The sequence below is a fragment of the Fundulus heteroclitus genome, chromosome 21 (assembly GCF_011125445.2).
Source record: "Fundulus heteroclitus isolate FHET01 chromosome 21, MU-UCD_Fhet_4.1, whole genome shotgun sequence".
Taxonomy (NCBI): domain Eukaryota; kingdom Metazoa; phylum Chordata; class Actinopteri; order Cyprinodontiformes; family Fundulidae; genus Fundulus; species Fundulus heteroclitus.
Genome location: NC_046381.1, coordinates 34,415,494 through 34,431,712, shown reverse-complemented (window position 1 = coordinate 34,431,712; position 16,219 = coordinate 34,415,494). Strand labels below are relative to the sequence as shown.

General features: G+C 36.0%; 1 protein-coding gene across 1 annotated transcript in view; it reads left to right on the top strand.

Moving 5' to 3' along the window:
- The first annotated feature begins 334 nt into the window (after nt 1-334).
- LOC118556788 (vascular cell adhesion protein 1-like) overlaps nt 335-16,219 on the top strand; it is a 52,271-nt gene continuing 36,386 nt past the window's right edge. The window contains exons 1-4 of the mRNA XM_036125117.1: nt 335-398; nt 543-908; nt 1,625-1,924; nt 2,001-2,219. Coding sequence (XP_035981010.1) covers nt 335-398; nt 543-908; nt 1,625-1,924; nt 2,001-2,219 — 949 coding nt within the window. The remainder of the gene's footprint in view (nt 399-542; nt 909-1,624; nt 1,925-2,000; nt 2,220-16,219) is intronic.

The window sequence follows — 16,219 nt, the reverse complement described above, 5'->3', positions numbered from 1 at the left end:
AATGCGCAAATATATAAATTACTTAATTCAATGTCTTTTACTTAATTATATAAGTTTCTGTATTATAGATCCATAGTGAAGACATCAGAACTATGAAGCCAAAGTATGTAGATTTATGTAGTAAACAAAATATTGTGTAATAACTCAAAATTGTGTATAAATTGTGTGTAGCAACTGGTTTTCCAACTGTTTTGAAGGAGTTCCTGGAGGAATAAAAAGAATAATAATAATAAAAAAATAAGGACAAACCAATAAATGGTAAGGTGTGCCCAAATCTTTAACTAGGACCAGATTTTATGAAAACTTTTCTTTCCAGGAGGGTGATCAGAATCTGATGGCAGCTCTGTGTGAGAACGTGTTGGCAGTCAACATGTTACTGGGTGTCTTATTTCTTCCAGGTGAGCTGGTTGTTCACTTCCTTTCATTTGGGGACGTCACATGATTTTTAGCCTGAATCATTTGTTCTTGATACTGTTTAAAGGCTCCACTTATGCTGCAGCTACTTGTGCTGCCAAATTATGTTCATTGGTCTGTTTTTACAGGTGATTTGGCTGATTGTCCCAATCCAGTCCTTTTTGCTGACACACCTGGGCAGATTGAAGCACTGAGTGGATCTTGTTTGCAGATCCCATGCATGTTTAATTCAACGGATTCCAGATATGACAAGACCAGAAGTATTTATGGAATTTGGTTGAGAAACAGCAAATATACAGATTCTGCTATTTTTAACAGCAGTGGCTCAGTTAACACCTATTCACTGAAAATGATCGGAAACCTGAAAGAGGAAAACTGCACCACTCTGTTTCCTGATTTAAACGCCAGTCATGCAGACACATACTTCCTCCGAATTCAGAACTGGCCGTTTAGGGCAACAGCTGCTTGTGAGCCTGTTCAGATAAAAGTAAGAGGTAAGAAAGTTTTTGTTTTATTATACTATGATACTGAGGTTTAATGTATATCAGAATGATTTACACCTCTGATACATTTGGATGTTTTTTGTTCCTCCAATAAGCTTATGATAATGGATAATGATTCTTATTCATTTCTCAGAAGATCATAAAACAATTTCAAAGTGTCATTTAAAAAAATATATGAGGGATTAAGCAGGTCAAAAAATGGATGGATGGATATATAAATGTATTTTTATTGTTTTGTGTTTATTTTGCAATTTCTTTGAAAATGTATTTCAATAATTATTTCCTTTTTAAACAAATGAAATATCTTCATTGGCAGTACAGAAATCAAATGGCTTATAACTTTAAACATTTAAACTATTGAAAAATTTAGAATCTTAGCAACAACGTTTTCAGCAACAACAAAAGATGGTGTCTATGATTTTAAAAAAGATCTTAACTTTTAACGTTGATACATTGGCTTGGTATGATACATCAATGTGTGAAATCAGCATTGATTAAAAACAAGAGTTATCACTGTGTTGGAAATAAAATCAGTTTAGGAAACTTTTTTTCGACTGAACAACTACATAGAGTATCTACATATTTCTCATGCTTGCAACAAGTAAACAATATATTTGCCACCAACTGGCAACTGTTGAGCCTTTATTGTAAATATTTTACATAGCATGTTTAACTTTGTAAACTGTCTGTATAATGTGAACTCCCAGCTTCTCCTTGGAGTCCCAGCATTAACATCCCTGCTGATCTGAAGGAGCATCAGTCTGTCACTATCAGCTGCTCAGCTTTGACTCCCTGTCCACACTCACCTCCTGAACTCACCTGGAATCTCCAACAAGACTCTCACAGACAAACAGAGGAAAACACAGAGGGAACCTTTACAACTAAAATCCAGGAGACCATCACTCTGTCAGACACACATGATGGATACAACATCAGATGTTCTGCCACATATCCTGTGAATGGAGGAAACAAGACAGCAGAGACAGAAGTGACTCTCAGTGTTTCATGTAAGTGATCCTGTCAGCACGTCATGGTTCAGCTGTTTCTGATCAGTAAAGTTAATGTGTGTCCCATTTTCCTCAGATGCTCCTAAAGACACCTCAGCATCCATCAGTCCATCAGGTTTGGTGTCAGCAGGTAGCTGGGTGGAGCTGAGCTGCTCCAGCAGAGCCAAGCCTCCTGCCAGCTTCACCTGGTTCAGGAACAGCAAACATGGAGCCATTAATGTATCTGTGGGGCAGGTTTACAGCTTCTATGCTACTGAGGGAGGAGAGTATTACTGTGAGGCTACAAATGATCTGGGTGATCAGACATCATCAGTGATCCGTCTTGATATAAAACGTAAATTCTGCTTTGTTTTATTTATTCTTCTTTTGAAAATTTTTTAAGGATATTAAAATAATGAAGAAATTAAGAACAATTAAAGATTTATATTACAAAAATCTTAAAATATTGCTGTAAAAACTTGTATAAACAGTTTTCTTAGAAAAAAAAGTCACCCTGGGTACATTTTAGGTGAATAAATTTAGCTTTAAATGTGTGATGCTACATACTTCATTGTATTTATGAAGAATTACTGCATCTGTTCAGATTGGGTTTTATAAAATTAGCAGAAGATCATTTCATAATTGAATTACTGGCAAATAGTAGAATAAAGAATTATGATTAAAACCCAAACATCCTCCATACATGAAAAATTGAGCTCATTGTCTTGTTGAAGGTACCGAAGCATCTGCAGCCTGGATCCACATTATATTAGTGATGCTGGGAGTTATAATTCTCTGCAGTACAATCATCATCCTTGAGATGTAAGAGCCTTTTCTAAGTTGGTAACTCACAGCTGTAGACCTACTGGTCTCTGTTATATATTGCTGTTTGGAGTTTAATATTCATCAACCTTATCTCTGCTTCTTTCAGCTGGATCAGACTCTCCAACAAACCACAAGAGGTAAGCTAGATACACTCATTGGTTGTGGTTGTGTGTTTATATTATCACTCAGAATCACAATGTTGGTAACCCCAAGGTCAAGGTTTATTAGGTCCAACATCTACATGGACACATTTTTCACACACCTTTTTTGGCTTTTACCGGCTAAACTGCTCAACAAGGCCAACCGGCTATTTATACTGTTATATTATTTTTTTTATGAGCTTGCTTCCTCATTCCTGTTCCTCTTCTTTCCAATTATTTTTTTTACCCGTGTATTGGTGAGTGTTTCAGATTTTTCTTCCTAACTATGCCAATTGTTTACTTTGGCCTGGATTATAGAAATTACTGGAGCACATCATATGCTAAGGATATGAATCATAGAGGAGTCGGAGTAGATCAATTGGAGTAGAGCAGAGGGTTTTCTAGCTGACTTAAGAGAATGCAGCAGTCAGATGAGGTTGCTCTGGTAACCTACCCTCATAAATCATTGGATCTTTGAGTTATTTGCTCATTGCTACATGGCAGATCCCATGTGCCTTTACCACTGATCTGACAAACTTTATTTTCCTTAAAAAGGGATCAGATGTTTCTTTTAAAACATCTGCAGGCAAACCTCTATGTTGTTTTTTTCTCTGCCCATGCCTGCTTCACAGTTTTAGGACATTTTTCTTAGTTTTATGTAAGGTAATCGTTGCAACACTAAAATACAATGTTACTACTCACCGTGTATATCAATCAAGCCATATATATATATATGTATATATATATATATATATATATATATATATATATATATATATATATATATATATATATATATATATATATATATATATTAGGGCTGGGCAAGTTAACGCGTTAATTTCGCGTTAATTCATTAGACTATTAACGGCGATATTTATTTTATCGCGCATTAACGCATGTTGCTCACATGCTTTCAGTCAGTGTCAGTCAGCAGCTGTCACGGCAGCACTCTCCCGCTCCCCCTCCCCTCTCGTACATGGCTCAGCGGCGCCAGCCAATTAGCACGCAGGCTCAGCCTGGCCCGCCCACTTAGGTCTCACACAAACTTAATACACAAACAGCTGAGAGAGACCGCAGCAGCGAAAAAACATGAACAGAGGAAGTAGCACCGTTTGGCTTTATTTTAATACCGTAAATGAAATCAAGCTGTATGTTTTGTAAAAAGCCGGTTCATTTCAGTGCAAACAACAAATTTATCTAAGCACGTGAAAAAACATGAAAACGTCGAGCCCCAGAAACGGAGAGAGGAGACGAAACTTCTCTCACTGCCCCGACAGACCCACAGGAGTCTCTGACTGAGGCGTTTCAGTCCTCCAGGGAACATCCAGGTAGATCAGTGGATGGATGGATGGATGGATGTTACTGGAGCCCACACATAACATGTAATTAAGACCTTGAAAGAACCCAGTACATATATTAAAAAGTGTTATTTAAGATAAGATAACATTAGCTAATCCTTTTTTTTATCCTACGACGGGGAAATTTATAGGATTAAAGCAACAGGCAGGTGCACACAACACAGACAAAATTACATAAGGATTGAAATATATAAGAGGTGGATTAGCGAAAAAACACTGAACATAACATTATTATTATTATTATTATTATTATTATTATTATTATTATTATTATTTAATTGTAATAATAAAATAAAAACCACAAAACCCAAAAGGTCAACAGTTTCATGATACATCAAGCTTAGGGACTGGCTAATATACAGCAGGTCAAAAAAGGCCATATTTTGGCTGCAGTGCTTGCTGTTCTCTTATGAAGAAAAGATCAACTAGTGCACTAAATTCAATAGATGGGTTGAAAATATCCAGTATAAAATAAGTGCTACAAATGTTACAACACTTTTGTTCATATGGCAGCAGAACATTAAAATAAAAGTGCTCTTTACACTACTTTTGAATTCATTCTTGGAGTTTGTAAATACAATGCGATTAATCGCGATTAATCAGGGCGATTAATCGCAATTAAATATTTTAATCGTTGCCCAGCCCTAATATATATATATATATATATATATATATATATATATATATATATATATATATATATATATATCCAAACACACTATATTTGATAATAATCTGTTGCTTATTGAGTACCAAACAGTCTTTAGGTTGGTCAATATCCATTTTGTTCCTCAATAAAATCAGGATATGCTCTTTAAAGCCTTTTTAACCATGAGATCGAGGAGTAACTTATGAAATAGTGAACTGTCAATATTAATCATATTTAATCCCTGTCTGGTGAGGTTGATGGTGTTACAACTCCATCCATGTTGCAACTATACCTGGACTCCCCTACATCTCTGCATTGATTACTTGTATGAATATATATTCAATTACCAGAGTTGTAGGTGAGATTATGAATGTTTTAGGTTGGTTTTAGCACCACTAAAAAAGACTCAGTGACATCCATGGACTGTAGCATCAGTGTTTTTGAAAAACATGTTTATGTTGTTTCCTCAGGCAGTGCAGAAGTAACATCATTTGGTTCAATCATGTGTGAATAAATGGAGAAAACATCCCCATTATCTAAAGGTTTCATATTTCCCCCTAAACCTGTATCAGCCTCAATATGCTGCAGAACAACAATACATTTCTTTTTGTTTCATGTCAGGAGAAGAAAGAAGAACCAGAATATGTCAACAACCCCAACAGGACGAAGGCAGTATGACCCAGAAGTACAAGGAAGTCCTACTTATTGGAGGGGCAATGCCAAAGCACTCAAGCACCCAAATTACTAATCCATGTTTTTCTTCATATTGTTCTAGATTTGAGTAGCATCTCCTTCCTTTGAATCAACCAACTGGTACAAAAATATGTTTCAACACTGGAGCTCACTCTGGAATATTAGACTAAATGGATCAAGGAAATATTTAATTTACTTGACATAACTGCCACATTTAAGACTTTATGTAATATATTTTACACAGTGTCAGGTTGAGTTCTGATTTTACTTCACCATCTTAGATTGTAATTGTGTATGCTTTATATTTGCTTTCTAAAATATAAATACATTTTCTAAAAAAAATTTAAACTATTTTAATTTACTAGTTACATCTTTACATTTACATGCTATTGTCATGAACTAGAGAGAACCAGTATTCAAACCATACAAGCGAGGTAAATGAAAAGGCTTTAATAAAGCTCAAAAAATAGATCAGACAGGGATAAGCAGGCTCGGTGGTCAAAAAATGGCAGTCTAAAACAGGCAGGAATACAGACAGGGATCAGGCAAGCTCAGATAATCCAAAGGCAGAATCAGGTCGGCAAAACGAGTAAGCAGTAAGACAGGGCAGGAAAAACAGGTTCAGGGATCAGGCAGGCTCAGAAGTCAAAAAGGCAGATTGGGTCAATATTCTCAGGACTATCAGAAAAGAACGCTGGATAAGACTCACCAAAAGGCTCAAATTGATCTGGCAGATTGCAGCGGGCAGAGGCAGGTATAAGTAGGGGAGTGAGCAGGTGAATCGAGTGATACTAATTACTGGAATGGGTGGAGCTAATCAGGGGAAGGGAAGTGACTGGAAGTAAACTGAAGCTGATTGGATGGTGACTGGAGAAGGGGAGTGACTAAGAGGGGAGCTGGCAAATAGCTGGGAGAAAACTGAACATAACTCATCTAAATAAAGCAAAGAACAAACATAAACCAAAACAAAACCTATATCGTGATAGTTATATATTTTTTTATCTTTAATGCTATAAAACAATGTTAAGTGTCCTACCCAACACCACACTTATCCCTGTTGGGGTTGTAAGGGGTCCTGGTGCCTATTTCCAGCTGTCAATAGGCAAGAGGCGGGGTACACCCTGGACAAGTTGCCAGTCCATTGCAGGGCAACACAGAGACAGACAGGACAAACAACCATTCTCGCACAAACTTACACCTAAAGAGAGTTTAGAGAAGCCAATTAACCTAACAGTCATGTTTTTGAACTGTGGGAGGAAGCCAGAGTACCCGGAGAGAACCCACACATGCACAGGGAGAACATGCAAACTCCATGCAGAAAGACCCAGGGTTGGACTCGACCCCTGCAAAAAATATTGAATACAAACCTGTTCCATTCAACCTGCCTGTTTAAATAATTCTGATTGGTTATCTTGTGTGATGCTTCAAATGCAGCTAAAAAGATCCCCTCACAGTTTTGTGTTTGGTTTACAGTCTCAGGCTTTTTTTCCATCTAACATTGATTGTTCTACCTGCTCTGTTGTTTGTAGACACTTTAGAGAAAGATTTTTGACTTTTAGTCTTAGAACATCATTGGTTATGCTACCCAAGCGTAATTACATCGCAGACACAGTTCAGACTCAAGAGGGACGACATCAGCAGTAACCTTTGAAAAGCAATTGTTGCTGCCAATCATTCAAGGGTCATAAAGTGATTTCTAAACAATTTTAACTCTATTCTATAGAGAAAGCATCTTTCACAAGACGAAAATGATTTAAACTATCGCCAAAATTTTCCAGCAGTGGATACCCCTTCAGATTTTCTATAAACGAAATGGGAAAGTACAAAAATTTTAAAAGCTACCTCTCAGACTCTACAAACCTCAGTTAGTATGTTAACTGTTTATGTTTATGACTCCTTCCTGAAATCACATGCTTTTGGAAAAAATTAACCAAATTATGGTCAAATTCAAACCAAGCACAAATATCTCATATCAAAGTTTAAGCATAGCGATGGAGTGGTGATGATTTGGGTTTGTCTCACAACCACACGACCTTGGCACTCTATAAACATAATCCCGGTTGAAAAGACCAAAGCTGCACATTTTGGTCATTACTATCACCATTTCACAGGCAAAACTACTGTAAATGCAGCACATTAGCACAAATACCTCATGCCAACAAAGCTATGGTCAGATAGAAAATGACAACTTCAAATTCAAGCTGTAATTTTTTTCCCTTCATGCTGTGTAATCTCAGAGTGTACTTAAGTTGCTTACACAGCTTTTTAATTTCACAATTTTTTTTAAATAAAATATTCACAGTAAATATTTTGTTGTGTACTTTAGGATGGGTGTAAATAATATATGTCTTGATGTGTAAAGCTTCCAGACTGAAAGAGCGTCTAGTTTCTTTTAACTAAGACAGTAACTGTGTAAGAAGATGTATTGTGTGAACTATACACTGTAATGTAGTTTCTTTGCTTTTTCGAGTAATGTCTTGACTTGCCATTTCTGTGGTACAGTAAATACATTACGAGGAGTAGCACTACAAAGATGATCAATAATGATTATTCAGATTTTGGAATCACCATGTAAAAGACAATGCAAAACTTCTCACTTCTTATAAAATCAACTGTTTAATAAACAACATATCAGGAGAACAATATTGTTGCTAATGTTTTATTTTCCACTAGGAAGGGCTGCCTTCCTGTTTTTAAGGTTTAGTGAATGTAGCGCAATTTAAAACACAATAGAATACAGATAAGGAAGCTCAGACACAGAATGAGAAAAACATAAACATTTGTGCCTGTGTGTGTGTTTAAGAAATTTCATCGTGTATACTAGTTGAAGTGACAAAATTTAACTGGAAATAATCTCTCCAAATTTAACTTTCCTATCAAACATCTAATAATGTGCCGTTTGTAAGATATGTTGAGGCTTAGCGCTGAGATTTAGCCCCAGACTCCACATCCTCCATGACTGTTCCGTTTCGATCAGGTACGTGAATGTCCGACCGACCGAGCAACTGCTTTGTTATTTTAATTAGTGACAACAGTAAACACACATTTACCGTGACTACTCAAAACATCACCGTCATCAGACTCGTTCCCTGTTGTTCACTATCAAAATACAGAACAACTCTAATTTTCTGCTCCGTTCCGGTCCGTCTGGCTCTGGTCGGGTTAAGCTCCACAATTGCAATCGTAGCAAACAGTAAAAATAACTTCAACAACCTCCTGTCATGGTTTAGTTTTGATTCGGCTTTTGTTTACCATTAGTTTTCAGTTTTTCCAACTTGTTTAAGTTTTAGTTATGATTTGACTTAATTTATTGTTTTTAGTTTCTCCCTTCCCATTCCACTCTGCCTTCACTTTACTCCCTTTGCAGTCAGTCACACCTGTTGGTAATTAATCAGTCAGATGCATTTCACCTGCTAGCCTCCCTATTTAAGCCTCCCTCTGCCTCACTCTAGTGCCGGTGGTTGAGCTGAAGTAGGTCGGATCGACAGCGGCGGGAATGTTGACTGTTTTGGAATTTATTTATTTATTTATTTTTTGGATTGTGATTTGGCGGTTGGCATAAACTGGTGAGTGACTGGGTCGAAATGGCCTCACAGGAAGAAGATGGTGGGGATGAAATGGAGAGTGGTGAATGGTCCCAAGTATCTAGAAGAAAAGATAGAAGTAAGACAGATACAAGGCGTAGGGAGGAAGGGAAAGTTTCAAATAAAAGATCTTTGGGAGAGGATAGTCCTGAGGAAGAAATTAGGATTATTCGAAGGAAGATTGAAGGTAGTGGGTTCAAAATAATCCTTAAATTTAGAAAGGAGGATGAAGGTATTAATCTGGGTCCAGTGGCATTATCCAAGGAATTGAAACACAAGGTGGGAGAGGTAGAAAGTGCAAAAATTCTTCGAGATGGAAGTTTGTTAATAAAATGTAAAGATGAAGTTCAACGAAATAAAGCATTAAACATTGATAGTGTTTGCAAAAAAGTGGTGTCTGATAGAAGAGTTCTTGAAGAAAGCAAAGGTTCCAGTGGAGTGATTTATGGCATTCCTGTTGAAGAGGATCTGGAAAAATTAAGACGCAACATTCAAGGTGGTGAAGTGAAAAAAGTGAGAAGATTATTGAGAACAGTTGATGGTGAGCGAGTTAATAGTTTGTCTGTGCTATTGGAATTCCAAGATTCGGTGTTGCCAGAAAGAGTTAAAATCGGATGTATGAGTTATTTTGTTCGACCATATGTTCCTCCACCTTTAAGATGTTATAAATGTCAGAGGTATGGGCATGTAGCGGCAGTGTGTAAAGGTAAGCAAAGGTGTCCAAGGTGTGGAGGAGAGCACAGGTATGAAGAATGTAAAGGGGATGAGCAGATGAAGTGTTGCAACTGTGGAGGTCAGCATTCAGTGACATATGCAGGTTGTGAAGTTAGGAAGAAGGCTGTTGAAGTTCAGAAGGTGAAGATGGGGAGTAACATAAGTTATGCTGAAGCAGTGAAAAGAGTGCAAGGGCAAAATTCAGGGGTGGAAGCAAGAAAAGTGATTCATAACATAAGATCAGAGAACAGCATCAGAGAACAAGTTAAAACAACAACAAATATAACAACTGAAAAACTTATTCTGTTTATAGCCTATGTGATTAACTGTACAGACCAAGTCAAACATAAAACAGAAAAAATTAAAATAATAATAAAAGGAGCTGAAAAAATCTTGGATATGAGGGAACTATCATGGGAACAAGTGAAAAAACAATTAGAGACAGATGGGAAGCCAGGAAGTGGTGAAGGAAGAGCAGTATGATTATTCTGCAATGGAATGCTATAAGTTTAATACAGAATGGGCAGGAGTTTAAAGGCTATATTAACAATCTAAAAAATAAACCAGAAATTATATGTGTTCAAGAAACTTGGTTGAAATCGACGTTAGATTTTGTTATTAGTGGATATAAGAGTATACACAGGGATAGAGAGGATGGTTTAGGAGGTGGATGTGTTATATTTATCAAACAAGAAATGTCATACAGAGTATTGAAAATAGGAGAACTTTGGGAAATGATAATAATTGAAGTTTGGAGTGAAATTGGGGCTGTGACGATAATTAATTTTTATAATCCATGTAAAAGGTTATCTTTAGAGTTATTAAGAGAGTTAACAGACAATTTAAAAGGGAAGATTATATGTTGTGGAGATTTTAATGCACATAGCACTTTATGGGGAACTCAAAATGATAATAATGGAGAGGTAATCGAAGAAATTATTGATATAAATAATCTAATATGTTTAAATGATGGAAATGGTACACAAATAAATATTAGAAATGGAAGGGAGTCAGCTATTGATCTAACTTTAGTATCAGAAACAATTGCTGGTATATGTACATGGAAAGTTGAAAATGAAACAATAGGAAGTGATCATTATGTTATATCGATAGAAGTAGGATTAAATATGGAAGAGATGAGGGTAGATAGATGGAACTTTAGTACTGCTGATTGGGAAAAATTTAAAATGATTACTGAAAGAAATTTAAAGACAGTTAATATTTGTCAAGATATAGAGGGGCTGAGTTATTCCATATGTGAAGCGGTCTTAGAAGCTGCTAAACAGTCAATTAATAAGAAAGGAGGGAATTATAAAAAGAAAATTGTACCATGGTGGACAGAAGCATGAGGAAATGTGATTAAATCTCGAAATAAAGCATTTAAAGTATTAAAAAGAACTCATAATATACAAAATCTTATTGAATATAAAAGGCAGCAGGCAATAGTGAGAAAAACAATTAAAAATGCAAAGAAGGTATATTGGAGAAAGTTTTGTTATTCAGTAGGAAGAGAAACTAAAATAGATAAAATATGGGGAATGGTTAAAAGAATGAATGGGATGAAAAAAGAGTTTGGTTATCCAGTTTTAATAGGTAATGGAATTACAGCAAAGAAGGATGATGAGAAAGCAGAAATGTTAGCTCAGACTTTTGTTAAAGTACACGGATCAGAAAATTTAAGTGAAGAAGGGAGAAGAAGAAGAGAGGAGACAATAGCAGAAAATGTAGAGATATTAAGTGAAGATGGTGAAAACAATAAATTAATCAATGTACCATTTACAAAAGCAGAATTAAATCGTGCATTAAGGAAAGCAAAGAGGACAGCGCCAGGAAAAGACCAAATATGTTATGTTATGATAAGTCAACTTAGTGAACCATCAAAGGACATTTTGTTAGAATTATATAATAGAGTTTGGGAGGAGGGAAAGCTGCCAAAGGTTTGGAAAGAAGCTGTGATCATACCAATACGTAAACCAGGAAAAGATAGCGCAAACCCAGGAAATTATAGACCTATAGCTTTAACTTCAAACATTTGTAAAATAATGGAGAAAATGATCAATGACAGGCTGGTATATTATTTGGAAAGGAATCAATATATATCTAGATGGCAAAGTGGTTTCAGAAAAGGAAGGAATACCATGGATTCATCTTTGTGCTTAGAACATGAAATTAGGAAAGCACAAATAAATAAAGAAAGTGTAGTGGCTGTGTTCTTTGATATTGAGAAAGCGTACGATATGATGTGGAGGGAAGGATTGATGATCAAACTAGTGAAGATGGATATTAAAGGTAGAGTATATAGATGGTTAAAAGATTTTTTAAGTGAAAGGAAAATACAGGTTAGAATAGGAAGGAGTTATTCGTCAAAATATTTTATTGAAAATGGAACACCTCAAGGAAGCATAATTAGTCCGTTACTTTTTTCTATAATGATTAATGATGTGTTTAAAGATATAGAAAATGGGTTTAGGTGTTCTCTTTTTGCAGACGATGGGGCAATTTGGGTGAGAGGTCGTAATACTGATTATATTGTGAAGAAATTACAAAAAGCTATTAAAAAGATAGAAGATTGGTCATATAAGTGGGGATTCAAACTTTCAGTGGAAAAATCGAAAACTGTGTTTTTTACTCGGAAAAAAATCAATAGTATGGTGAAGGTTAAATTATATAATAAAGAGATAGAAAGGGTTAAAAATTTTAAATTTCTTGGTTTATGGTTTGATGATAGAATTACATGGACATTTCATATTCAAAAAATTATTGATAAGTGCAAAAAAGTTTTGAATATTATGAGATGTTTAGTTGGTCATGAATGGGGAGCAGACAGAACTGCTTTAAAGGCTATATATACAGGATTAATAAGATCAGCAATAGATTATGGTAGTGTGATTTATGGATCAGCAGCAAGTACATCACTTAAAAAGTTAGAGGGTATACAAACACAAGCGTTAAGGTTAATTACAGGAGCATTTAAAACAACATCTATTGTAGCGTTGCAGGTTGAATCTGGGGAAATGCCACTGGAAATCAGGAGAACACAACTGTTACTAAATTACTGGATTAGTTTACAGGGTCATGGTCAAAATCATCCTACAAAAGAAATATTGCAGCCGTGTTGGGAAAGGGAGAGGAGACAAACAGGAAGTTTTGGATGGATAGTGGGGAAAAAAAGTAGAAGAACTTGAGTTAGATAAAATTAATTGTAGTCCAACTGTATCGATATCAGTAATCCCTCCCTGGCTCATACCTGAAACAACAGTAGATTTGTCATGGTTGGAAAAGAAAAAAGAAGGCAATATTAATCATAAACTCATACAGGAATATGTTAATAGTTATTATGGTTATATTCAAATATATACAGATGCATCTAAAAATGTGAATGATAGGTTAGGCATAGCATTTTATGTTCCAGATTTCAATATCAAAGTAAAGAGGAGAATAAATAATGAATTATCAGTATATACAGGAGAATTATTAGCAATAATATTAGCATTACAATGGATAGAGGAAGTAAGACCACTAAGATCAATAATATGTTCAGATTCAAGTTCAGCTTTACTTAGTATACAAAATCATTTTTCAGATAGTAGATTAGATATATTAATTGAAATACAGCAAATTCTATATCAAATTCAAATGATGGGTATTAGTGTTATATTTATTTGGGTACCAGCACATATAGGGATTAATGGAAATGAAATCGCAGATAAGATTGCTAAGGAAGCATCAAAAAATAGAACTATTGATATGATTAATTTAAGTAAGACAGAAATTAAAAGTATCATTAAACAAAGAATGAAGGAAAGGTGGCAAAAACAATGGGAAGAAGAAAGGAGAGGAAGATGGCTGTATAGGATTCAACGGAAAGTCTGAGAAATGAGGATAGCAGAAGGAATCAGAAGAGAGGAAACAGTTATTTCAAGACTTAGATTTGGACATACAGGATTAAATAAAACACTATTCAAAATAGGGAAGCATATGTCGGGCAAATGTGAATATTGTGAACAAGATGAAACAGTAGAACATGTAGTGATGTATTGTAAGAAATATGAAGAGGAAAGAAGGATTTTGGTTAGAGATCTTAATAAGGAGAAAATTAAATTTGATATAATAGATATTCTGCAGAAAAAGTCAAAAAATAAATGTTATCAATACTTATTTAAATATTTAATAATAACAGGAATAATTAGGAGGATTTAGTATTTGTAAATTTAATATTATAGATATAGATACATAAATATAAGTATCTTTGGGAGTATGGCCATTTTGACCCACACTCCTCACCAGTTGGTGGCGGTAATGCACACCGGAAAGTTGTTTGCCAACCGCCAATAAAATCAAGAAGAAGAAGAAGAAGAACTCTAGTGCCGGTCTGTCATCGTTCTACACCCTCTTCATGCCAGTCTTCATTTTTTGCCTTGGAAGATTTGTTTTTGCTTTCTCGTTTAAGGTCAGTCCTGCCAGTCTCTCTGAAAGACTTTGTACTCTGCTGCTTGTTCCTGGAGAAGCTATGCTCTTAGTCCTGGTGTCTCCAGAGAACTACTAACCTGACTAGCCGCCCTGGAGAAGTTCTACTCTGTGTCCTGGTGTTGCTACGAGGCCTGCTAGCCGAGCAGTACTGAGCTTTCCTTGCCACCTAGTGATTGTGGACTCTCACTCCGGGCCGTCTGCTCCAGCCATCATCTACATCCCTGTTCCCGTGCAGTCTTGTCTCTCTGGTCTCATCATCTAACAACCATCTCTTTCAATAAACTCACAAAAGATTCCCACCTCCTATGTGTAGTGTGTTCGGGTCATCAGAACAAAACATGACACCTCTGGCTTGTCAAATTTAAAATGGGTTTTAATAGAGATTGTCAACCACAAATTAAATACATTATTTTCAATATTCACAATACAATTTACTTTTATTTAAATATCGGATGAAAACAACTTATTTCTTAACAAATAAGGAAGCAGATTTGTCATTTAAACATTTGATTTGGAACTTGGTAATCCTCTCCAATTAGATTTGCACTCTGTTTGTAATGATGATCGCACATGTTCTCCTCGGGCGCCAAGAAACTTTGGAGCAGAGCAAGATGAGCAAGATCCCCTCTCTCTGGAACAGATGACTCAGGGTTAACAGGGGACTCATACTCGGAATACTCGGTTTTCACAGAACCCACTTTCTGAAATAACCCCCAGCTTTTAAGGCCTGCATTTGGAAACATTTTTTTATTTACAATCCTTCAAAGGCTGCAGCCCCATGGGTCTGTTTCAAGTCATTTCTTGATATGCTTCATTTTTCCATCTGTGAACAGAGAGCTGATGTGCCTTGGCAAAAAGTTACATTTTTGTCTGATCTGTCCATAGGACATTCTTCCAGAAGCTTTGTGGTTTGTCAACATGTAGTTTGACAAATTCCAGTCTGGCTTTTTTATTAATTTGTTTTCAACAACGGTGTCCTCCTTGGTCGTCTCCCATTAAGTCCACTTTGGCTCAAACGACACTGGATGGTGCAATCTGACACTGATGTTCCTTGAGCTCGAAGTTCACCTTTAATCTCCTTAGAAGTTTTTTTGGGATCTTTTGTTACCATTCGTATTATCTGTCTCCTTGATTTCTCATAAATGTTCCTCCTGCGGCCATATCCAGGGAAGTTACGTCATGGGGTCCTCACCTGATGCTGTTTAGGCTACACTGTCTTTTCCAACTACAGTAGTAGTTGAAAGCGAATTTCTCCAAAACATTATCTTATCTTATTGTAATCTCTTACACAACTCAAATTCACTCTTAATACCCCTAAAAAAAGGGTATTACGCCTCCTCCTGCCCTTAACATCTCCACCTGTAAGTTTTTTTTTTTAGAACAAGTCACTGCATATAAATACTAGGGCATCTGGGGTCCGTTCTTCGTACGTTGCTTAAAACATCCAAGATCAAATGACACATCCAAGATGATTTCATCCGGCTAATCATGATCCGGCTAATTGGGTTCTTCGAACACACCTGTTGTTTACGATTAGTATGGCTGGATTGAGTTATCTGAGACAACTGCGTGTTCATGCGTTTGTTTAAAAGGGGAAATGTATCGATAGTAGAAACAATGATCAGCAGCGCTGCTATTGGCTGTTCAGCATGGACAAAGAACGCCCACAGTTTTTCTCCCAAGCAGAACACAAGCTTTTAATGGAGGGTTATGCCGAATTTGAGTCATTAATTAAAACACCTAAAAATCAGTTAAAGCCAGGAGAGAGGGCTGGCAAAAAGCAGCAGACAAATTAATGCGTAAATACTGTCCATGGTAGATGTTTCTATCACTTTCTACAGTATGAATTTTTGCATTTTAATAATATCATATTTACTTTG